General features: G+C 38.6%; 1 protein-coding gene across 1 annotated transcript in view; it reads right to left on the reverse strand.

Moving 5' to 3' along the window:
- Positions 1-24,983, reverse strand: part of ATXN7 (ataxin 7) — a 60,431-nt gene that overhangs the window by 25,974 nt on the left and 9,474 nt on the right. The window contains 1 exon segment of the mRNA XM_032698678.1: positions 10,983-11,087. Within this exon segment, the coding sequence (XP_032554569.1) occupies positions 10,983-11,087 (105 nt within the window).

Consider the following 24,983-nt stretch of genomic DNA (forward strand, 5'->3'; position numbering starts at 1 on the left):
ACCAATCCTATGGAGAGCTGGACTGAGAAAAGAACTGGTCACTACTAAATGTAAGCAATATTAGCTGTCATTCTCAGTCCATAGCAAGCAAGATATGAGCATCAAGCCTTGCAATACATCACACATATATAAGTTTATATAATTTCTACCGTTATTAAAGCAGCCCCAGGTATTTTTAGAAGCTGGACAGTGGGTTGCTTTGTGACCCACATGATGACCTTTGATCAAAGAGTACATGGCAGTGTGATGGGGAGGGGACTGAACTGTGGCAGTTTAAAAACCTTTCCTCTGACCTTAGAGGCCAGGGAAGGGCCAGTGTGGCATCCTTCCAGGCATATACATGGTTACATGTGGCTTGTCAGAGGCTGTAAGCCAAAATGAAACTGAAGAAAATGAGTGCTAGCTAGTCCCATGCCAGTGATGAGCACGGCCAGAGCTTTAGAGAGTACTATAAGGCTTCTCAATATCTCCCAGGAGAGCGAAAGAAATGAAAACAACTACTTCACCAAGTCCGCCCTAATACAGCAGAAAACCAAAATGTTTAGCCTACAAACTCAAATGAAGATTTCAGCCACACAGCAACAAAAGAGACACAGCCAGTTTTCCTCTTAGCAATGAGAGGAGCCATGAATTCCCTGCGAATACCTACAGACAATGAACAGCTCTTAAAACTCTCGATGTGTATCCAATAAAACTTCTGACCAGCTCAAATCCAGCTCCATAAATAATCCACAAACGCTGGAAAGTTTCAGGCTCAAAGGCGGAAGGGTGCCCTCAAAGGGGCACACCTTCTACCTAACGCACAGAATTCACCACAAGACACCACAGAAACCCGGGCTTTTCCCAGAGCCAGACATGACAAACAGGTTCTTTGCAACAGCAGGGTCACACAGAGAGTACATGGCACAAAACCACCTCTGCCTGGCAGAGGGAGAAAATCCTGTGGGGTAAAAACATAAGAAGGTGATCCAGCTAGAAGAGAAGGCTTCCTTTCCAAAAGCTACTTCGCATAGAATTGTAAGTTAAAGGTTTTCTGACAATCTTGCCAAACAAGGAGGAAAACTCAGTTATGTAGGAACTGCTTCAGCTCTCCAGGAGCCTGGTCTAATTGGTATCCTTTACAAAGCAGTGCAAGGAGTGAGTGTCATACCAACCTGGGCAACTCGTTATCTGGGGAAAAGAGAACAGAAAAGAGGACAAGAATCTCTTGGCAGTGGTTCTTCTTCCTCTAATACATCTTGGGGGAACAAAATGTAATTGCAGTCTTTGTGGCTAGCAGCTCTCTCAGACAAGGCAGAACTTGTATGAGGCAGCAGAACAGGCAAAGTTTATCAGGAGTTTACATATTAGACACACTGATGGCTTTTTCTCCTACATCATTTTGCTGTTGTTCAAAAGATTAACCTATTGCCCTGCTGAATGACAACTGGAGGAACATCTACATAAATTATAGAGTAAAAATATTGATTTTCTATATAAACACTGCATTATGTTTTTGTTTCATCAATAGGAGATAATAGGGTTTGGAAGTATTTTGGCTGTTACTGCCTGAGATAGCTAATGATGGTCGATTAGTCAATAATAGGATCACAGATGTATGTAAAATTGCATGTCATATTTATCTATTTCTGTTTATTCTCTACATTTTAAAAAGATATCTGTAATTGTTTCACACTGTTATGGATACTGCAAGAGCTAATCCAAGATTGCTATTGAAAAGCTGTTTGAATCTTTGCTATAGGTAGACATAACATAACATTTAGGAACCTGAATTGACTTCCAGGTCATTTACATTGCTTGGATATAATTATTTAGTGTTAAAACTGAATTGAGCCTAATGAGAAGCTTAAAAAGTTGGCATTAATTGTGCTCTTTTGAAAGTGAGCTTGAGCTTGCAATTATTATTTTTTTTAACTTATTACATGAATCATATGGTTATTGATTGCTACTAATCAATAAACTTACAGGTTTCATTGTATACAAAGTGTTATACACTCCCTCTTCTGGTAATATCTAAAAAACACAGTTTGTAGACTTTATGTGTATCACATGTTAGATTTTAAGTGTATCATATTACTCATAAGAAAAAGACCTCAAAGCAGTATCATGTCAATATCTGCACATTTGTTTTTAAAGAGCCAGCAAACTGGTGATCAAAAACGAGTAAATAAATAACAGGTGAAAATTACTTGACGAAATGCTACTTAACTAAAATAGGTAGCAGCTACTAAAAACAAAATGTTATTGATTTCTTTCAACTTCGTAAGAAAAATACTGTCTCAAGTTTTTTAAAAAGTGCGACACTTGCTTGGCTACATTTTGGAATGCTGTCCACTTTTCCTGAGGCAGGAGGTGAAAAAGTTCCTACAGAATACTGTTTTTATGTAGGTCCAGCATAGATAACTGTCTTCCATCTACTACACTACCTTCTCTCCAGTTGTAGAGAACTGGGGGTAATTCCTCTTACTGCAAAAGCTGCTGAAGGCTACACATACATCCTACTCTCTAAAAAAATATTATTTACAGTTCAGAAAAAGAGAATTTTAAAATAAACTTAAGAAGTCCAGTCAGAAACAATAAAAGGGATGTATAAGAAAACAAAAGATGACCTATTAATAAGTGTACATGCATACATATATATCCATCTCTTTTCTCCCTTGATGGTCAGTGCCTGACAAAGCCAGGAGATGTGTCTCAAGTATGACACACTGTTGTTCCCTCCACCCCCCACTAAAATGTGCAAAATCCGAAAATGCCATGACATTACACAAAACACGTTTTGGCATTGATGCCAAAACATCAAGAGAGGAAAACATAGTCCAAAAGCTTTTGTTTGTTTTGCCCTGTTTATCCTCTCCTCCTTTCTTTCACTTTTCCTCCTTGTTACAGAGGAAAAAAACCCAGCACTGTACCTACTTCATTCTCCCTCCTCCAAGGTCATTTTCTCCTATCTTCCTTATTTAGCTTCCTCCTTATTGTCTTCATCTATTTCTTTTTAGATGTATTTTACTTAAGTTCTTTGTTTTACATTTCCCTTTTTAGCTATTCCCTCGTGTCCTCTCTTTCCCCTCCTCGGACACACACCCACCCAGACTTCAAACCACTTAATTCCAGCCGTGCTGAGCCAGCCCTGCCCAAGCTGCCATCCCCCTCCTGCCCACACAAGCTGGGCACTGCTGCCCCAGCCAGGTACTGCACTGCTGTATGTTGGTAAAAAAATTGGTGTAACTGATGGTTACCAATGAGATTTCCTATCTGACCTATGAAGCTGTGCTTGCAGAGAAAAAGAGACTACCAAAAATGCTGCAGCTGTCCAAGAGTTGGATGTTGGGATGAGAGGGTACAGTCTGTGCAACTGGAAACTAAATAATTCCATGGGAAAAAAAAAAAGGGCAAAAAGCAACAAAAATTATTTTCTTCATGACAGTTCAATACTCAAAACCATTTTACGAGCTTCCCAGAATACTTCTCCCTGGAATCACGAAGCGCTGTGGTGTTCATCTGAGGTTTGCAGCTCTTGGAATAATCTACACAGTTAGAGACTTCTCCCCAAAAAATAAATGAGAAAGTCCTTATAAATAATGGATCTGCATGTGGTTAGCTTGTGAAATTAAACTACTCCCAACCCTACCCTCCAACACCAAGTTGGTATCTCCACGGCTCTGACACATTCCCGTCTTTCTTCCACAACAGCAGAAATCTTGCCCATTTTTACTCCAATTCAGACTTCTTCCACCACCCCAGCTCTTAAGCAGGTTGCAGCTTCATTCTTCTGCACTCAGCTTAGGGCGCTGTGCCAGACCCTGCGTGCCCACGGCCTGCCCTCGCAGTGCGTGCCACCTCCTCTGGCCGGGCTCCAGCCTGGAGGAGTGGCTCAGGCGTTAGAAAGAGCCCTTTTAGCTGTGAAGGAAACCTTCCAAGGATGTGGAGCATGTAAGCTGATGCAGAACAGCCTTCCCTGAAACTGCAGAAAATCTGAAACAATGGTTGGGAGAGCTGTGTCCTGCTCCACGTGCCCTTTCAGCTCACAGAAGTTCTGAGTGATGAAACTTAACACTGACTTTTTGATTGGTTAACTCTCTCACTGTCAATCATTTTTAAGTGTAGACCTGATCCAACTATCCCAGCTGGCTTCTTCCAAAGTGAAGCTATAGTCAAATACACTCAGCAGCCACTTTTATTGGAACTACTTGTTCTCTTCAGATCTTACTCCCATCTATTGACCAATGTACTCACTTTCTCCCTCTTGCCGAACAACTATTTTTGTAAGTGGCAGTGAACACAGCATTGCTTCCTCTTTTCTCACAAAGATAAATATCTCCATGCTTCTTTCTTTCCTCTTGTTCTTCCCCCTTCAACATTTATCTTCAAAAGTGAGTAGTTGGTTCCAGCCTTCAAGCCAATACCTAGCAAGGACATCACTATAAAGAAGGAGGGTTTTAATGGAACCCTTGCATAATTTTGTATGTTAGATTTGTTATAAATATTTTAACATTTTAGTAAGAACAGAATAAAATATATATTCTCTCTTCAGCCAGTATTAAACCACATGGATTTTTAAATCCAGGTCTTTTGCAATGGTAGGACATCATGAAATTCAATTCGCATTTAACCAAAGCAGAGCCTAAAGCACACCAAAGCACTTGAAGTCAGTAGTATCTTAGTGCACACGGTGTTGTAGAGAGAATAACATGAGTTACCTGGTAAGTGGTAAACAGAATCATCAGTATCTTTTTTAAATCTGAAGCCGAACATCACTTTTTTTTCTTAGCTGATACTTTAAATTCCTTCATGTTTCAACCAGAGCTTGACAAATCTGTGTACCCACAAAAAAGGAGGAAGTTTTACTAGAAAACTGCCATCAGCTTCTCAAGCAGACTCCCTATGCTTTCATGTAGTAAACAAAGACCACAGCCTTTCCATTTATAAAAATAACCTTCTGCCTGTGAACTGTTTGTGAAGTTACAACTAACCACAGTGCTCCGTAAAATCTGCATGGCACATCTGCTATTCAGCTAATGGCTTTGGGGTGCACATTTCAAAGCTCAAAATACAGTTACAGTTTCTTTCCAAGTCATAATAGTTTTATTTAAAAGTTGACTAAATAGTCAGCTGAAACTTTTTTCCCCCCTTCTGAAATGAATCCTGTGTTGACCTCTGAGCCCATTCCCTTCTGGGAATATGCCAAGATGATTCTTGCAAAAGCTACAGAATTTCACAAATCTCTACCAAGAAATTAAACTAGTTGTTGCTGGACCCAGAAACTAAGATTCAACTGCTGGAATCTGGACTGTGAGAACTACTGTGAGAGGACTGTGCATTTAAACAGAAGCTGCTGAAGCTGCCAATGATAATTTGTTAAATCATATACATTAACTCGAGCCATAATATGCCAAATGCCACCTGTGCATGTTTGGCAATATGCTTGGCAGATTGCTCCAGCACATCTGTGACACACCACAGAATATTCAAGTTTTATTTTGGTTATTAGACTACTACAGAAGATTACTGATACCCAAGAAAATTCTTATGATTTATACAAAACCCTTTCATACTGCTTTAAAAAGACATTAGTGAACAGTGGACACTTAATTACTGAAACAAATTGCTTCCTGCCAAAAGTATGCAGGCCATAATGAAGGCTTATCCCTCCAAAATGCGGATGAGCTTAGACAATCTCCCATGAGGACAAAACCACACACAAAAAAAAAAAGCCCCTAACAACAAACACCCCAATCCTCAGGTCCAATGGCTTTGGAACAAGATTCAGTACATTCCTTTCTTTTCTTATCTGCTTCAAATGCTGCCTTGCACAGACACTTTATCTTTTACTTCATAATCCATGAATCCATGCTAGTACACTATCCTATTCTAAACTAGCAACATCTGCGTAACTTTGAAAAATAAAACTTAAAAGTATTAAATTTTTCAAAACCACTAGCTGCTGCCAAATTTAACAGAAAGAGGGTAGGACAAACTTTTATTCAATTCGCAGTATGTCAGAAGAACCCAGATATGTACTGCTGCAGGGACTATAATACTTAAATTACACGTGATACAAATCCAAAGTACAAGAGCATATTGACAGAGATAGTTAGGAGACCATTTATCCCAATTAAAATCACAAGTATCACATGTTCTCTCCAAATCCAAGCACTTAACAACACCACCTAAAATCCCTTTATGACTCACCAAAGTGGAAACCTGCTAACTCAAGGTGGGTGTGAGCCCTGGCTGAGGGAGGAAGGAGCTCAGTTACACTATTAGATAGAGGAGATTGCCGAAGACCTGGCACTGACTTGCAGGATGGACCCAAGTAACACAAGCAAACATCTCTTTCTCTACTGCCAGGATCTGCCCTTTGAGTATAAGGTTGTGCGATGACTTCTTTATTCCCATCTCACAACCTCACAGAAACCAAAAAAAGATGGGCAAATCTCTATTGTTATCCCACTTCTGAAACCTGTCCTTCAGGTTTAAACATGCACTGATTGGAAACAGAAATGTTTAAGTGATCCCCCACCAGCTCACGGGGCAGCAGCAGCAGGCAAAGCTCATGGTAGTTGCTCACCTTTGCCACGATGCCAAACCCATGGAAGTTAATCAAAACACTCAACATAGCTTTTTAATGACTCAGCAGCCCAACACACTATCATCATCTCTTCCCAACACGTACTGTATTCGTGGTTTTCACAATCACTACGTGACTCACAGGTACTCTCAGTTTAAGTCTTACAGGTAGCCTTCATTGTTATTGCTGAGAGTCTAACCCTGCTTTTGTACTTAAGGAAACCAAGGCACAGAGGAAACAACCCCGGACAAAAAAATAGGAAAAAAGGAGAAGGAAGAAATCCCACACATCTCTATGCTGATGCTACTTTGACTCTGCTCAGCTCTCTCTCTGAGCCACAAGCAGCCCAGCCAAGGCAGAGAAGCAGCTCTCCTCAGCCAGGAGGCTGATAACCACAGGGAGATGTGATAAACCCGTGGAACGGCTGAAATGCCAACGAAAGGTCACACAGCCCAAAACCCATGGCACTTCAGGGTTTCCACGAACAACCTGAAATAACTGTCACGACGGCTTCCTCAAAAAGCGACCCCCGGGTGCAGCACGAGAACTGCATCAAGTATGTCTTCATGGGAAAGAGAGAGGGGGGAAATCAAAGGGACACAGGCACATCCTGCTGTTTTGAGGAATGTGACAGAGCAAACTCATTTTTACTGTAAGAATTTATATATTAAGGAGAGAAAACTGCAAGGACTTCAGAAATATACCTGATACAAACACAGAGAGAGGGTCTATGTGGCACAGAAGCTGGAGAGGCTGGAGTGTAGAGAAATACTCCAGCTGGAGAAAAACATTGTGCTTTCTCAGAACAGGTCATCATGATAAGTGATCTCAGGTGCTTCACCCATAAGACTCGATCCCTGAATGAACATTGTGTCTGCTTTCCATCTTTCACCACTGAACTGATCTTGAGTCATCCAGGGAAGATGTTGATACCATGAAAGTGTAGCCATTCAAAAAGCAGCACCAAGAATACAAGTAAATAAAGGGCTTCAATCACTTGCTCAGCACCCCAAATGAAGCAGCTGGGATCTGACAGAACACGGGATTTGCCTTGAAACAACTCTTCCCTGGCTGACTGGCCTGCTCCTGCCATGTTCCCAGCAGCACTGCCACCCCATGTCAAGTGGCTAAAACCCTTTGAGGGCACTGACAGCCAGCTGCTGTTCATAGGCTAGAATGAATACTACAGGCAGACTTCAGATCTCTCATTATATTAGACTGCTATTAAAAACCATTCTGCATGTGGTGTTATGCATACTAACTTTACAAATCAATGCTAGTATATATACCAACAGTATAGAATAAATTATTAAAATGGAAAATTCATACCCCAAATGCACGTTTGGATTGCCTCAAAAAGTAGAATTTAATTTTGAATTACTATCTTTTCTAATCAAATCCATGAAATAGAAAAGTATCTGTTACATACACAAATCTGTGATTCATATCAACAAAGTATTTTACTAAAAAGGTGAAATATTCTAATGAATAAGGTTATATTTAAATTAATTCTGACTACTCACGGTCCAGAGAAAAATGCAAGGATGTGTCCTGGAATGCACTTTCAGCCTACCTAGTTAAGTAGTTTATCACAAATATGCTTTGGAAGAAATTAATTAGCTCATTAGGTTTAGCTAATAGTTTATTTAGCCTTCCTTTGACCAAAGTGACATTTTAAAGTAGCATATTCTACTACTTCAGAAAACAAAATCCCACATGACAAGTTTCAAAGAACACCAAGTAGAAGCAACATACACCACCAGGAGCTGTAGAATATTTTAAGAGATTACTATTTCTCTAGTAAGAATAAAAAATAAAAGACCCTAAGAACAACACCAAAAGATACGGCTTCATTGATGCACTGTAATTTTTCAGAATTTGATAAAGTAACCTCTCCTTTATCAATCCCTGAAATAATACCACCAATAAAAAAAAACTTAGTTCAGGGCAAATTGACTGTGATGGATCCAAAGGGTGTTTTACTTTCTTGTTATCACGATGGCATACTTTTTGTTTTAAAACAACTGCGTGTTTTCACTTCAGCAACTTCCTTCTCCTGAGCTACGCTGTGTTTAAAAAAAAGAAAAAATAGATCATTGCCTGGTAATCAATCACGTGCCATATTTATCACCTTTCACATTCAATTTTCTAAAATAAGGAACAGCTGCGTAAGGATTTCAAGAATGTGAAGGCTGACAGAGGGTTCTGAGAACTAGTGCTACACAAAATCACCAAGTCAGCCTCCTTACCTTTCTGAGGTTATTAGTTTGGCAAACTAAGGTCCTTTAATGACGTTCACCCCACCCAAGCCTGTTTTTCTCATCAGAATGACCCCGCCTGTTTCCTCTGCACGCCACAGCCCGTGCCGAGCCTCTTCATTGTTCAGAATGGGCTTAAGAAATACTAAGAATAACCTCGTCATTTCCATTCCCTCCTTCTGTACTTCTCTTAAAAGTATGAATCTGCCACTGATGTAGGGTTTGCATCAGAGAAAGTTTCATGTTTAGAGATCACGCTCCTACAAAGTGATACAGAATGGAAACATTACGTTAGTATTTATTACTATTTTTTAAAATATTTTCCATACCTTTGTTTTGTAGCTCCCTGTTCACTCTGTCCCTTTTAAATTGCAAACAGTGCTTACAGAAGAGTTTGAATTAACTTCACATAAGTCTAACACTGGTACAAGTAGCATTACAACATGCCATGTTTTCATGTCCATGCTCAAGAGCCAATGTAGCACCTACTCAGCTTTTGAACTGCTTCTTCTTCCATCTGCCCGTGAGGCTGTCACGACAACTATGATACTGGTTCCTACCTGTCTGTCAGACAGTATTTGGAGATCACCCGCTCATTTCACAAAGACAACTCAAGTGTCTGCAGGTATCCACAGTTCACCACCACTACCACCCTGAGCCAGTTCCAGACCTCAAGGTGGAATATTCAACATGCCACCGCTCAGAACTGGGTACCATCAAGTCCTCCCCCATAAATTTATTTTTAACTGTCAGAATCAATTTAATACAATATTTTAGAAGGACTTATTGGACATCTTAAAGTGATATTCAGTGACAGGTGAGGAACCACACTGGCAAGGGGTGGACTAGCTCTTGGCTAATAAAAAGGCCTGTGGCAACCAGAGCAAGAAAAGCAGATGTCCTTTTCTTCTGGCTCCCAACAGCTCTGGAGACTTAAATCCACAAAACCGTGGGTTTTTAAAAAAATTATTAGTATAGTCATCCACAGAATAACAAGCAAACTAGCAACAATTTTGACACAAAACCTATTCGGACTTCTCTCCCAGTCACGCTGTGTGATGTAACTGCTGGATCCAACAGAAAGGGTAGGGCTATAATCCATAAGGCAACGTAACACAAAACCAAGTGAGAGGTAAGGATAAGAAGTTCACCCTCTGCACAGCACAGAAAGATCCTTTTCCAGCCTGAATGAAGCAGAAGTGAGTATATCTTTCCTTGCCAAAGGGCTGGATTACTTAAGATGCAAGAAAATGTATCCCCTGTTCTCAATGTTTCCTGCCCATATCCAGCATCTTGTATCCTTGTAAACACCAAGGCAATCAGTGCACTGGCCCAGAGAAAAGGGAACATGTACAAACACATGCACACAGAGCGAGGAAGGAGTAGTTCAGAAGATGCTCTGTCCATCTTTTCTATTAGCACTTGGTCAGAAGACATCTCATGAATTTCTCCAGAAAAAAAAAAAGCTGAATTCCAAAAACCTCCCACCCAAATACTGGCATGAAATTGATTGAAGTTCATTTCTAGTCTTGAGAGGAGCATGGAAAAGAAGAACTGCCCCAGTTAGGTTTGTAGGAAGTAACTGGGCACTTAAACTGGCTTAGCACTTCACATTTTCTTAGTCCTCTGCAAACACTGGCCAACCAACACAACAAGAGCTTCCTCACATAGTTCATACACAAAACCAACAGACCAGTAAAAAAAAAAACAACAAAGTGATACTTCTGAAAATAAATAAATAACCTTACTGGCTATTGGAAGCTTACTGTGTTTTACGAATTTTGTTGTAAGTTTAGTTTTCAGCTCAAGTTCACAGTTCACATATATAAAACTAATCTATATAAATACACAAGGAGAAATAACACAGAGACACAAACACACTACACACTCTGGCTGTGAAATACACTAGATATGTCATTTTGAAACTGAACTGTATGGATGCAGCATTTCAAGAAAGCATTAAAAAATTAAAAAGAATAAGATCTTTATGTAATTGCATTACAATGTATATAAAATGATTAAACACAGGTTATGTTCTTTGACATTTTTTATAATGTAATGATCTATGTACCATCAATTTAAAAAAAAAAAATTGCCAGGCTTAATCCTGATTTAACCTCACCCTTAATTATTAAAAATAGTTAAGCACTTACCATAATGTGATTGAAATGCCTGTGGTTTTACGACCTGATTACAGTGGTTACACATCACCAAATAGAAATCATCATGAGCCGGGCAAAGACCAAATATTGGCATATCTAAAAACAAAAAGACAAAATGGCATCTCTCAGCTGCTGACAATTATTGAAAAACAGTTTAATTACAGAGCCATGACACCAGTGTTGAATCATAATTTTAAGACATTTGTATCAAATTTGAAAATGAGGAAAAAAGAGCATATAATGCAATAGATAATTTTGTGCTGGAGTATTACAAAAGCAAAAATCTTCCTACAAAGATAAATGTAAAACGAGTGATTACTTGTAGAAAACATCTATTAGAAAACTGATTTAGGACTGATTATCTTATACCAGATGCAAGAATGTAATAAAAAAAGACTGACTTCAACTGACAAACACAACATAAGAGGGGATGTTTTATGTATTCTGAAAGGGGTTTGGATTTTATTCCAATGTCATTAAATGAATTCAAAAGTGAACTTTATTTTCTATTTAATTTTTTTAAACCATTTTAAACACACAGTCATTTACCAGGCAGTATTATATGCCTAATGGTTTTATTTGTTCAACAGTGCATTATAGTCCAGCCATCTGCTGCCAGAGATCCATGTAACAGCTATACAGGAGAGAGAACTGGAGATAATAGTGTGTCAGAGCATGTGTGGATTTTGGAGATAACACACATACTTGTAGACTTTTACTAATAAAATTAGTTTCTACAATTTTAAGAATACAGTTTCTTAATAATATATTTAACAGTTATAACTGCATTCAGAGACTACTGGAGCAATAAATTCAGCATTTACTACACAACTTAAAGGTACATTACATTGATATTACTAAAAATGTTATTCAATAATTAAAAGACAAAAAACCAGGAAACTGCAAACATTATATGTGGCTGTAACACTATTTAAAGGTTTAAAATTGATATAAGCAAGTTTATTTTCCTATAAAAATGCTCAAGTAATAGATTTATCTTAACAGTAACTTAGAAAATAAGTTGAACTTATTTACCCCTGTGCTAGAACTGCCCCAGAGTTTCATTTTACATCTACTAATTTAAAAACAGCAACCACGGTTTTGTTCATTAATAGAACACCAATTGTGAAATAAATGGAGTGTGCTGCATGCTAAGAGTGAGTGTGCCATAACACAAGGCAGCCACTGGCAGAATGACACCATCAGCCCTGTAGAGCCCCACGGACTCCACTTGGTTTCTCACGGACAGAACATATCCACGTCGAACTTCCAGAATTAAGGACTCCCCTTGTAGTATGTATCTTCATCATAAAAAATTAACTACTTTTCTCTAAAACACATAATCTATCCCAGGTTTTCCAAAAACCTTACCAGTGTTACACCAAAATTAAGCACGATACCTGCAATAACAGCTCCAACCGGATTTTGCAGTTGGACGCAAATGACCAAGGACATCTGACTCGGCTGAGAGAGATCACAGCTACACTCATCTAAGTCACAGGCACCTTTTTGCAACTGAGGTTACATTAAATAAACAAATCATCTCATCTGCGCTTCATTAAATAGCAACTCTTGCTTATTTATTTATATGATATCATTTAAAAAAAGCATTAAGACCTCCAGCACACAAGTACTGCAAACTAAGCACAGCTAGTAAATATATGCTGAGGAGGGGGGGATCAAATAGGAATAATAAGCTTCTATTTTTCAATATCTACTTTCCATGATGTAATGTTAAGCTAGGTAAGAAAACAAGTATAAACTTAAATGTCATTGCTAATATTTCGTGCGGGAGCTCTTTGGGTATGCCTGCGTATAAAAGTTTCCACACAGCAAGCAAATACTCCAGGGTCACTTCCACCTGACTACCAATCCTCCAGGATGAATGGGACAATAACAGCGTGCACTGCCTGATATTTACGTTGTTAATAGCCCACAGAGAGGCTGCTACTGTGTGATGTCCAACGAACTGTAAATCCACACCCTGGAATCTGTTCCCATTACTGCACCGTTCAGACCTCACTGGATTCTCAGACTTTAAACCATATTGTACAGAATGCAAGGGGGAATAGTGAACATGAGAGAAGGACCGTCTGCTCTGTGTCTCCTGCAAAATAAAGTACTCCTTGATACTGCTCTGGGACATTACATATAAGCACCATCACACTAAGAACTCTTTTATGAGTATTTGCTGGCAATACAGAGCTCCAATTTTAAATGACAACTGAAACAAATTGGCAGAAAGTGATGCAAAAAAAAAAAATGTTTTCTTATTTCAGTTTGGGGATCCCAAGAAATCTGAATAATTTACAAGTGTCATTTACACCGTAAAACACATCTTCAGTTTTAAAATCTTAGCTCCAAGTGACAGCAAGCAATGACAGAATACAGAATTAGGAAATACAGAAACTCACAAAGGACCATTCTAAGAGTAAAACCACTTGACACAGAGCAAAGGATTTGCTGCACACCCAAAATCACAACCTGATTTCAAAGGAAGCACACACAGAACTCCAGCCAGATGGCACAAATCAGTGTAAGAGATGATCTACCCCACAGTGGTCTCCTACAGCACTGGTAACAGAGCAGAACCCCAACATAACTAGTGAGGGAGCAGCAAAGGTTAGAGGCCTAAGTGCAATTCTTTTTGTTTTCTCACAGGAGGTAAAATAAACAATAGCTTTTTATTACCAAAGCATTTGTTTAAAATAGATACAATTAAATTATGTTAGAGAAGCTCATAGGACCCTAAATAACACTTGAGTCTGAGCACGCTGAGTGGGCAAAAAGGAGTAGCAATGCTTCATGGAGCCCTGCATATTAGCTTTAACAATGGCTTTGAAAATGTAAGGAGTGTAACACAAACAAGATCAGTTAAGACAACTGGAAGAGACCTGAATCCACACTTCCCAACCCAAGAACCTCATTCTTAGGCAGGTAGCACATCTTTAATGTGCTTCACAGTCATTAATTGAGTAGAGCAAGAGCAGGTTTCAGGGAAATCTTATTTCTGTGTTCCAACAGGGTAAACACCTCTGTGGCACTGTTATATGAATGACAAATTAGGCCATGCAAATATTAGAGAATAATACACAGAACAGTTTAACAAAACTTAAATAAGAAGTATGTACCAGGAGTAGGCAATGGACGCCTAATTTTCCTGTTCCTCCTCAACCACTTATGAAAGTTCACAAGCCTTGCAGTTGATACTCTAACGCCCAATACTTTATACTTGTTTCACTTCATGACATGCACGTTCTCTATTTAAAAGTCTAATGAAGTTTACAGTATTTCACCAGTGTCATTTCAATGCACTGTTCCCCTGAGTTTGAAGATTACTTTTTGAAATACTTCACTGCAAATATAAAGCCTATGCCTCTCAAGGAAGAGCCTAGCAACCATGATTCATATGTTCCTCTTCCGAAGCTGGGCTCATTTAACTCTCTCCATCTGGGAATATTTTTCAAGGTCAAACTAAAAATTTAAATCGAAACCTCAAACTTTCCATGTATTTTTCCATAAATTCCATAAATGTTTATATGGTATCAACATACAGATACTATTATAAGAGCTGCTAGTCACATTAATTCTAAACCTACTTCATTTACCTTCATAATAAGAAACCTCTGAACATTGTGACCCCCGGAATTCACTTCTCCTTTCAAATGTAACTTTGTTTTTAAAAAGGTAACTTTAAATGATGTATTGTTGCACTTGTTTACCAAGACTAAAACAAGCCCATGGCATACACAATTCTGAGATTTACTTGTTGAGCATGTAATAGAGAAAATGCTTCTTATTTGGAAAAGGTCAATAGAGCATAATTTTCTAACAAAAAAAGGAAAAACAATAATGGACCATCTGGCATACTGCACATCAAGTAACATGGAGCTCAGCATGTCTAATCTGAAAAACTTTCTAACACTGAGCTGCCATCTCCTCTTCTCTGAAACACATCGTGGAAACACATAAGTGATTGAGTAATTTCTTAGTATTTCCAGCATTCTCTTTCAGGGCAGCTACACTAAAGAAATTCATGCTTGTGGTCATTAAAACTAACTGTGTACTCTCAACCTCATAATTCTATTACTTAACATCACACACAACAGAACACACAAAACAGCCTAAAACCTCCTCAGTTAGAGAAAAGGTCAGCCGTTTGCATTTATTTAGCCACTAGTTTCAGTGGTTACCACAGCTGTATATTTTTATTGGATTTTTTTTTTTAACCCCCACAATATATCAGATTTCCTACAAACCTTGTTGCCCCTTTTCAGACAGGGACCATTGCACAGTCCATTTATCCTAGTATGTAATAAGACAGCATCCCTTCTAGAAATGAAATATCACCAAAACCAGTGAGGTTAAGATCCTCTCCAGTACAGCAATCATTAGAAGAGGGTAGAATGAACCCTAATCCTGGCTATGTGCAGAGACCAGAACACGAGTTTCCTATTTTCCAGAAGTCTGTTTACTGCAACAGAAAAAAGGAGGAGAATGAAAACTGAATCAGAAGAGAAAGCAAAACTACCGAGGGCAGAAGTGAAAGGGCAAAGTACAAACTATCAGAGTTACAGCAAACGAACAGAAAACTCGATCAAACTGCGACATGAATATGTAAAAGCTCAGCAGAAATATTTTTCATGCCAAAACACTGCTAATGTTCATTCTTCCTTATCTATTCCCAGCATAAACATCTGCTTATTAAGATTATTTTTTAAAGTCTCAGTCTGATTTATCACAAACATGTATGCACTGCTCACTATTCAGTGTAATTTGACAATGGACACTGTACACTGATACCTGATGTGAACAGCAAAAGGTTTTGGCTACAAAGATCCTCCCACAGCATAGCACAACACGCCTTCAGCACAGCACCAACCTGGTTATACTCCCAGAATATTTTTAATCACTATAATTAATATTAGACACATTAAAACCATGATGCCCTAAACTATTAAATTTACACTCACAGCAGATATAACCCTGTATTATTTTTAATCGCCCCCCAAACACAGAATGTACTTTTCTTTTTACAAGAGTCTGATCCAAATCCACCTTAAGCAAATGTACCAACTTTTATCAATTCACTAGCTTTTCCATTAAGAAATCAGGGAACTGTTTCAGAGGTACTATAAAAGGAAATTGTAAATAGATTCCATTGTTTTGGAATGTTGCCAAAATCTAGATTGTTTGAACTATTTACTTCATGAACCAAGTAAGATCAAATAATGTCCACCAAGAGCTATCTTGAATACATTTGCTCTGTACTAGCTGTGTTTTCTCTTCTCATTAGAAGAGAATCAGTCTTGATCATACTAAGGTAAAAAATATGCAAGTACACTTTGTTTTAACTTGACTTAACTGGTAGATCTCTTTCTTTACTGGCATGGTTTTAACAGAACTATTATTTTAAGATAACACAACTCTTCACTAACATCTGAAAATTTTTTGAAAAGAGGAGGAAAAAAACCACAGCTGTAGTAACTTAAAAGTAGTTGACATCTTGAAGGAAAAGAAATTTTGTGACAACTCCCATAATTTGCTTGTAATACATGTCCCAGGTAATGTCAGATCCTGATAAAGTAATTAAAATATTTCTGTTGTTTTACCTTTTATGGCTGTGGAGAACATGAATGTCATTTAGTGTCTGAAAGCAAATAAAACCTTCCAAATTACTATGTTTAAGGGCTTGTGATCTCGGGGAGATGCACGAGGAGGGAGAAGGAAAGCATCTAACCAGCACTGAGGACCACAAACAGGTTGTACCAAACCCAGGCAGATTTCACACAGAAACCTCAGCTCTGTCACCACCAAACTAATGACTTATAGTTGGCCAAAAAAGCTAAAATTCTGCCAAGAAATCTGCACAGTGGGCCAGTCCTGCTGAATCTATTGCTGACTTTAGTTGTCAATAACAAGTAATATTCAGGCACAAGGAGAATCTTAGCTGCAAACTGAGGCAGCTACAAACAGCACTGCAAGGTATTTAACTAACCTGGTTATCTTAAGTAAAGCTCCCATCTATTTTAAGTCACACAGGCCCTTATTTTAACTGATATGAATGTTTTATTAAAAAATTAAAGTGATCCAAGTTAGCGTCTCAAAACTTACCTTTCAGACACAACTATTTCACTTTCTGCAACTAAAATATTATTTTCTAAACAACATATATCCAAATTGTTTTCCAGAAACACTCAAGTGCTTATCATTCATGAACACATGTGTTTTTGTGTACTTATCAATGCTGAAGTGAAATTAAACTCCTGGCAATTTTTTTTACTGTGTACTATGCAAGACAATAATAAAAAGCAAGTATTCCTAAACAGATACTGTGAACAAAATAACTAAACCATGGAGTACTCAGAGTGCTCCGGTTTACACAAATTTTAAAACAAAACAAGAGATTCTAGGAAAACATGCATACTTCACGGTTTTCTGCAAAATTTCCAATAATGAACACTTAAGTATTAATAGAACACAAGCATTTTACGAACCATATGTGCAGGCATGACAAATTTGTGCCTGCAAAGAACACATGCATAATCAAACAAACCAAACATAAAATGATCAAATTTGCACACAGAAACACTGTTTTAAAAAAATCTGTTTTCAAAAGGTGCTCATGTTGCCTCAGACGCAAAAAAGCCTTTTAACACAAAACAAAACAAAACAAATGGGCATTCCCACACCTGAGCTGTTTCATTTAGGGAAGCATTGCTGAAGCATTTTCTGCAAAGTTATCTATTGCCAACTTGCCAACTGCATTTTCTACATTAAGTAACTTATATGTTTTGCACATACAGCTTTGGAAGGAGGAGACATTTGAAAGGCACAGCTCTCCTTGGGTTCTGAACTTTGTTCCACTGTGCAGTTGCTGATCAGGTGAAGGAAGGAACAGTTGAAAACTTGATTAAATGTTTTTACTGCATTTTCCACTTTGGCAAATATAGCAGTTACCCAGCATTTTATTGAAGTCCTAAGAATACTCAAACCTCAAAGTTTTGGCTCAGAGAAACAACTTTCACTTCAAGACTGAAAAGCCCCACAATCTGGTTTAACTGGGCACAGGAGCTGCATTAGATTTGATCACTGTCATAAATCTCTACTAGTGTTAGAACACTTAATCTGTAAAAGTGGAGTCCTCTCTGTCAGATCTCCTTTCAAAACTCATGACAGTCTGCATTTCCAAAGCTACAGCTCTGCAGATTTTACTTTGTTTTCCCCAAATTCAAGGCAGAATCTTACCTGGTGAAAGGGTCAAGGACGACCTACCTCTTTTCTGTGGGTTCAGTTGTGCTGCATTCCCAAAAGCCCATCCCCTGCATCATCCCCTGGAGTTACACCTCCAGCAAAAAGCTTTGCCATATGTTGCAGGCAGTAACACTGCTCTGTGCATACCCAAGCTGCAAATCCAAACAGCAATCCTTGTGCAAGGCTACGAGCACAGCAATTCTCCTGGAGCCTTTCCTCCCTCTCTCCATGAGGATGCAGAATGAAACACTGACAGTCTCCTGTTCTCTAAAATTTAACAGTTCTGGGAAGTGTCTGTATCATATCCAAGGATAAAAACTGAGCAGCAGATACCAAAGAGAAGTGTGTCATGCACACGTGCACCTGCAAGCCTAGCGTGCAGCTGGGAGTTCTAATTTTAGGCTCCCAAGATTTGAATGTTCCTGTAATTATATATAAAACATATTAAAGCAGACATCTAAGTATTTAGTTAAATTCTTTGTATATGAATTCATCTACACACATTTTTTTTGAAAATCTAACACAAAACACATGTCAAATTGTTCAATCAAACTATTAAACAGGTTTTCTAAGTTTATTATAAGAATAATCCATAATTTCAGTGAGCAATCTTACAGAAGATTGTCAATAGAAAGACAGGAGTAAATTTCTCAATGAAACACAAGTAGCATATTTTAATCTGCTGAGAAGCTTTTTAAGTCTCCCCCCACACATTGTATCCTGTTACATGAAGTTTTCATCAGCAATTCGAATGAAGTCAGTCATCTGCAAAACTATTCCCATTTACTGTTTAGTTTTCAGACCTAAAGGTATTTTAAATTTCTCCAACCAATTTATATAATATTATGCAAATGCTGAACATACAATTTGTCATGTAAGAAATCTTCATTCAAAGTCATGCATTATTTTTAGGTGACATGATCTCATCATGCCACTGCTGTATTTTGGGAAGGCAAACAAATTATTATTTATGTTCCTATGTCAAAAAAAAAAAATAAGCCAATCCTAAAATACCTTTAAGGAACCCTCAAAGATGAGTTGAGTTTTGCAACTACGACACAGAAATTAAACTGAATTCAGGGAATGAAAAACCTTGAATTTGCACAGTAAAATTAAAATCTGGACTAAGCTAATATGAAAGTGTACACAGAAACACTTCAGTTATTATGCAGAAAACCAGGGTCTATTGTGAGGGGGGAAAAATGTTCTGGATAAGCCACTAGTTAAACACAGCCTCAATTAAAATGAAATAAATCATCCACAGAATAGTCTAAAATATATCTCAAGTCATATAGCCTGAAGCACGCTACAATTATGAATTGTTTTAACATCAACAGGCTTGGCACTTTTCTTCTCTTCCACAAGCAGCACTCCGTGTACTCTGCAGCAGCTGCACTTTTGGAGTAGGAAAAAGGAAGTTTCTTTTATTTAAACCTAAACTCCCAGTTTACACAAAACGGCTCATTGCAGCACAGGCATTTTGATACGTCGGGACTGCAAATGGTGAACGTGCTCCAGGCGTCCCAGCCTCTCCCATCTCCCATCCAGACATGCTTTGGAGGGGAAAAAGAACTGGCACATGTGGTTTCTGCTACTTTCCCTGTGCAACTGTCCATCTCCAGCCATAGGACTGGGTGCTGGCTGTGACTCAGTGTTCAGTAACTGAGGGAGTAGAGCAGCAACAGACATTCACATACAGATTTACACATTTTTTTACTGGGAACTGGAGGAATACAATGTACCCATGACTACATCTTTTGTGGTATGAGAACACAACAAAATTTTGTAATTATAAAACACATCATGTTCCCTGCTACCTAAGACATGCACAGTGCTCATCCTTCAGCCTCTCCCCTCCTCTTCCCTGCTGACTGCAGCCCCAACTCCTGTGTGACAGCAGCATGTTCTCTAATGCAAAGACAACACATCTTGGTACAAAAAATGCTCTGGTCACATCTGATATCATGCACCTGATACCTGAGGGAGCAAATCAGCATATCAAAAAAAAAAAGAAATATAAAACACAGGACCTGTCAACTGAATTGTATATCAATATTTTCTTTTATTAGGCAACCCAACTACCTAAAACCACCCCACCCGTGCCACTCCCATTCTCCATGTGCTGGAACATCCACCTCAAAAATAAGACTGCTTCAATCATGCCTAATATAGCTATAAAGAAACTGATGCCTCCTGATTTTCACATACCAACTTACACTTCTGTACCCCTCTCAATTTGGCAGGCACTATTAGTTTTTCCATTAAAATTTATTTTCCTTGCTTTACAGATTTACTGGGAATTGATCTGATACAATAAAAAAAAAAAATACGAGTTGCACAGCAACAGGCATATAAATGTACTATAGCAAAAAAAGCCCAACAGTACTGTGATATCTAATAAGATTAAAAGACAAAGTGGAAAATAAAAAGGTTTGGTTGTTATAGTGCAGTAAAAGAGCTAACCCATTTCTTATGTATTTGAACACACATGTAGTTACACAAAGTATTTTGAACTTGGCTATTGCATACCTTAAAACAATGAAATATTACTATTTCAATTATCTAGCTGAGGAACTGGTAAACCTTAAGTCTTTATGTCTCACAATTGATATATTCCAGCACATACAGAGCTACAGTCACCAGGGATTTCCTGCCAAGAGGGGATCCACCTGTTCAGAAGGGTTAGGCTTCAAACTAGTGCTAGTTGTCCTCTGACACACAGTTATAGGAAGAAAAAAGGTAAGCACTGAAGGAAATCAGGCTACCCATTCACAGTGTAAGGTCAGTAACTTCACTGCTGGCTGTTTGTGATACAACACAAACCCAGTTCAGCCTAAAAACTCTTCATGGAAGTTAATTTTTTTTTTGTTATGGAATACTGAATTCTTCTAAAGAAGAAATTCAGGTTTTGCCTTTGCACATCACCTCCCCTTTAGGATAAGCCCATTGCTATCCTTATTCCAAGATGTATTTCTTCACTGTTAGGAGTGATTCGCCTTATTTTAGGAGCCCGCCTTCACAAAATCTTCCCAAATTCCATCTCCAAACATTATACATAGAATACACAGTATGTATACAGAATAAAGACTTTGAAAACACTGGCTGAACAAATCTGCACCAGGTATAATTCTTCTATATCTGGCCCTAGTTCTCCACTACTGAAATCACCCATTTCACTCATAAGGTTGGGAAGGACTGCAACTTTTAATATTTTTTAATTAAGATGCATTAAAAAATGAAGCATCACTTAGATCATATTATACATGCAGAAGTTCTGAAAGGGCATGTTTTAAAGTAGTTTTTCTGTTCTTTCATGGTCTGGGCCTCTTTAACATAACCTGAACACCAGCCCACTTGTGATGTACACAGAAGGTAACACCTTCAGCAAAATAAAACAAAAGGAAAAGACAGAAGAATTTGCTTGGACTACTTTATGTTCTGATTATGCTGGTTTGGTCTAACTCACATTTTTATTTTTGACAGATACTTCCTAAGACTGCTTTGCTCCTCTGGTCTCTCTGCAGATAACAGCACTCGAGACAGTTAGGAAGAAAAGGTATTAGATATGTATGAATGGACCTAAACACACAGTGGGAGGTGAAAAAAAGGCCAGCTAGGGAGCAAAATGCTCTTGGGAAAAAGTACTGAAATGGGCACAGCTTTAATTTTTAGACATCTTGTGTCAAAAAAGGACATAAAAACAATAAATGTGATTATTTAAGCAGCAAGACAAAGTCATCCTTATGCAGATACAAGATTAGACGTACTCAGAGCACAGCTGTGCAGTGAGACACAGGCAAGTGGTGTCCTGCAGCCCTCAGAACCCCACAGACCTCAAGTGGTGGTCTGATGCATCATGTTGCAAGAGGAGGCCTGTCTGCAAAGAACATGTCAGGGAAGACACGAAGCCAGTTTTAAGGAACAGCCACAGCAAAGAACACAGAGTTGGTATTTTAAAAAGGCATGCAAAAGGACATTTCAGAGCACCAGTTAACTGCCCCTGGATGATTCAGGATGACAACAGTAAGTAAGATTAAATAGGTATCAGGAATTTGAAAGGTAAACAGGATCCTTTGATATTATAATAAATTTGTAGAGTTTACCATCCCCCAGTACACTGAAAACAAATAACACATCCACCTTCCTAAAGGAGCCAAAAGATAACTACTGCAAACATATCTAGGATAACAAAACCACGGTTTCCAACAGAAGCAGATCCTTCGCCAGACACAGCAGTTGCACGCACATGAATTTTAGGACCTAGGCTGGGATCTTCAGCTCAAACCCGCTCGGAGACTGTGGCAATCTCTAGTGGTGCCTATCCAGGGTAGGCAGGAAGCCAAAGCCACTGCTGCCAAACTTGTTGAGCCAGTCTTCCCAGCGCTGGCCCACAATGCACCGCTTTGTGTTTGGAAATTGCTCAAAAGCTTTTGCTTCCAGCAACAGTGTGGAGCACTTGGGGAAAGATGCCAAAGGAGTCCAAGAAAGGGTATGGCCGGGCCACCATAGGAGTAGGGACACCCCAACCGCTCCTGTCAGTCGGTGACATCACCCGGAATCACTGTGATGACACCACGCTTCCTGTGAGACCTCGGTCACAACTCTACTCACATGAGTGCAAGAAAACTCCTGGGATGATTAAATTATAAATAAAACTGATGATGCTGCATCTTACCATCATGTCTCCCCATTCTACAACGAAGAGCACCATCTATCCGGGCTGTGATTTTGACCTTTCCTGGGAGAGAGGCCTTTCTTCACATTGTTGTGGTTGTCCACAGCAATTCTGTATGGCGTCAGCAGGAGGACAGAGAATTGCAGTGTTGCACAGAGAACCCCTTTTGCATCCCAAGCAGTTGTAAACAAGCCTCAGATGAGACACATTGACAGCACACTGAAGATTTTACTCCTGTGCTCTACCTACTCTGCGGATAAAAATAGTATTCTTATCTCCAAGGCTATCAAGCTAGCGCTTCAGATCATTAAATTCAGGCCACAAAAACAACAGAAGATACTTGCAAGTTCTATTCCAGCAAATGTCACAGTGGTCTGCACCCCTCCATTTCAGGGCACAAGCTGAGAGTCAGGCAGAACCAAAAGGAAATTTCCCAAACAAAGACTGATGCATTTCGGACTTCTCCAAACACCCCATGGAAACAGTGGTTTTTGGAGGCACAGTACATCAGGCACAGCAAACTGGATGTTAAAGCAGGTTCTAGAGAAGAAATATCCAGACAAGAAGAGGGCTCTGCCCAGCCTAGATACAAAACATAATCAAACCGTATCAGGTACGGTTCAGACACTGATATTTCCCCCAGAGTCTCATAACACAACTGGTAGTAGAAGTCTTCCTTCAATCACTGAGCCACAAAACCCCCACAGAATTTAGGACAAAAATTTGCAATCTATTATACACACTGACTTTGGTAGGCAATGCAGATATATTGAATTTGGCTCAAAACATCTCTATAAATTACAAACTACAATGTGGAACAGAAGCTCCTTAACAAGCAGGATTTCTAGACAGATGATTTGGGTAACACAACTTTCACAGAAATGAAAAACAAAATTGCTTTTGAGAATCCATCTTTAGGTACTTTTATGAAGTAAATGCTGCCTATCAGGAAATTAATTTAGGCCTTTCCTCTCAAGTACTTCCATTTAGTACTGGCAAGAGCAGGACGACTGCCATCTCTGTTTGCAGAGCAGAACAGACACATTCAAACACAGATTCTATGTTTTAAAAACCAAATTATCTGAACATCCTAAACCTCAAAATTATATTCCTCACAAAGTAAAGCCCAGCAAAGCCTTCTTTCTAGCTGTCAGAGGCAAGTAAAACACTCCTTTAATACATTTCTAGAGTCATTCTAACTGAACAGGAACAAAACAGATGATTTTAACATTTATTGGGAAAAGTGGGGAAATTCATGGGAAGATGTATTATTTTGAAAATAATTCACTTTCCAAATTATTTTATGTGGCTGTCTCAATAATCCAACACCCACACTGTCTGACTATTGGGAACACTTTCTGTTCCTTTGACACATCCATCAAAAATATGGCCAGTTATCCCAAATCTTCGCAGCATTTGAGGCCTCTGGATATTCCACATGACTGTGGATTTGTTCTGAAGGGATAAAAAGAATATTTGGTATGGCACACATTTATGTATACCGTATAAATGATGCCTATCTCTCCTTTTGGCATCATTTGCAACAGCACTCCAATAACAGAGAAATGACGTTGTAACTCTTCTTCAGCAGAGTAACCCAAATTCAAATTGTATTTTCTCCAGCTTACAGAGTTACTGGGAAGCACCTCAGCAATGTTAGAGAAACTTTTGATTTCTATTACCTGGCTTCCTGACATAACTAATTAGTAAAAATAATTTTTAAAAAATATTAATACATTAAATTATATAAACTAGTTCTTACTTGCTGTTTAGTTTTCACAATACACCACTTATAACTGATCCTGATTTACACTGCAGTTATTCACTGATACAACATCTCTAACACTCAAAGATAACCAAGATACAAGATCTACTATGCTATACAATTTTGTAGGTAGACATGTAAAAATCATATCAGATTCACTCTGAGAAGATACACAATCAAACATGGTTGAACGGATTCGAGGATTACCAGACCAAATATGTGATGGAAAATCATATTCTTTATGCAGCCACCACCTTGTTTTGGAAACAACTTTACAGTTAGAATACAACTGTTATTT

Source organism: Chiroxiphia lanceolata, chromosome 11 (assembly GCF_009829145.1).
Source record: "Chiroxiphia lanceolata isolate bChiLan1 chromosome 11, bChiLan1.pri, whole genome shotgun sequence".
Taxonomy (NCBI): Eukaryota; Metazoa; Chordata; class Aves; order Passeriformes; family Pipridae; genus Chiroxiphia; species Chiroxiphia lanceolata.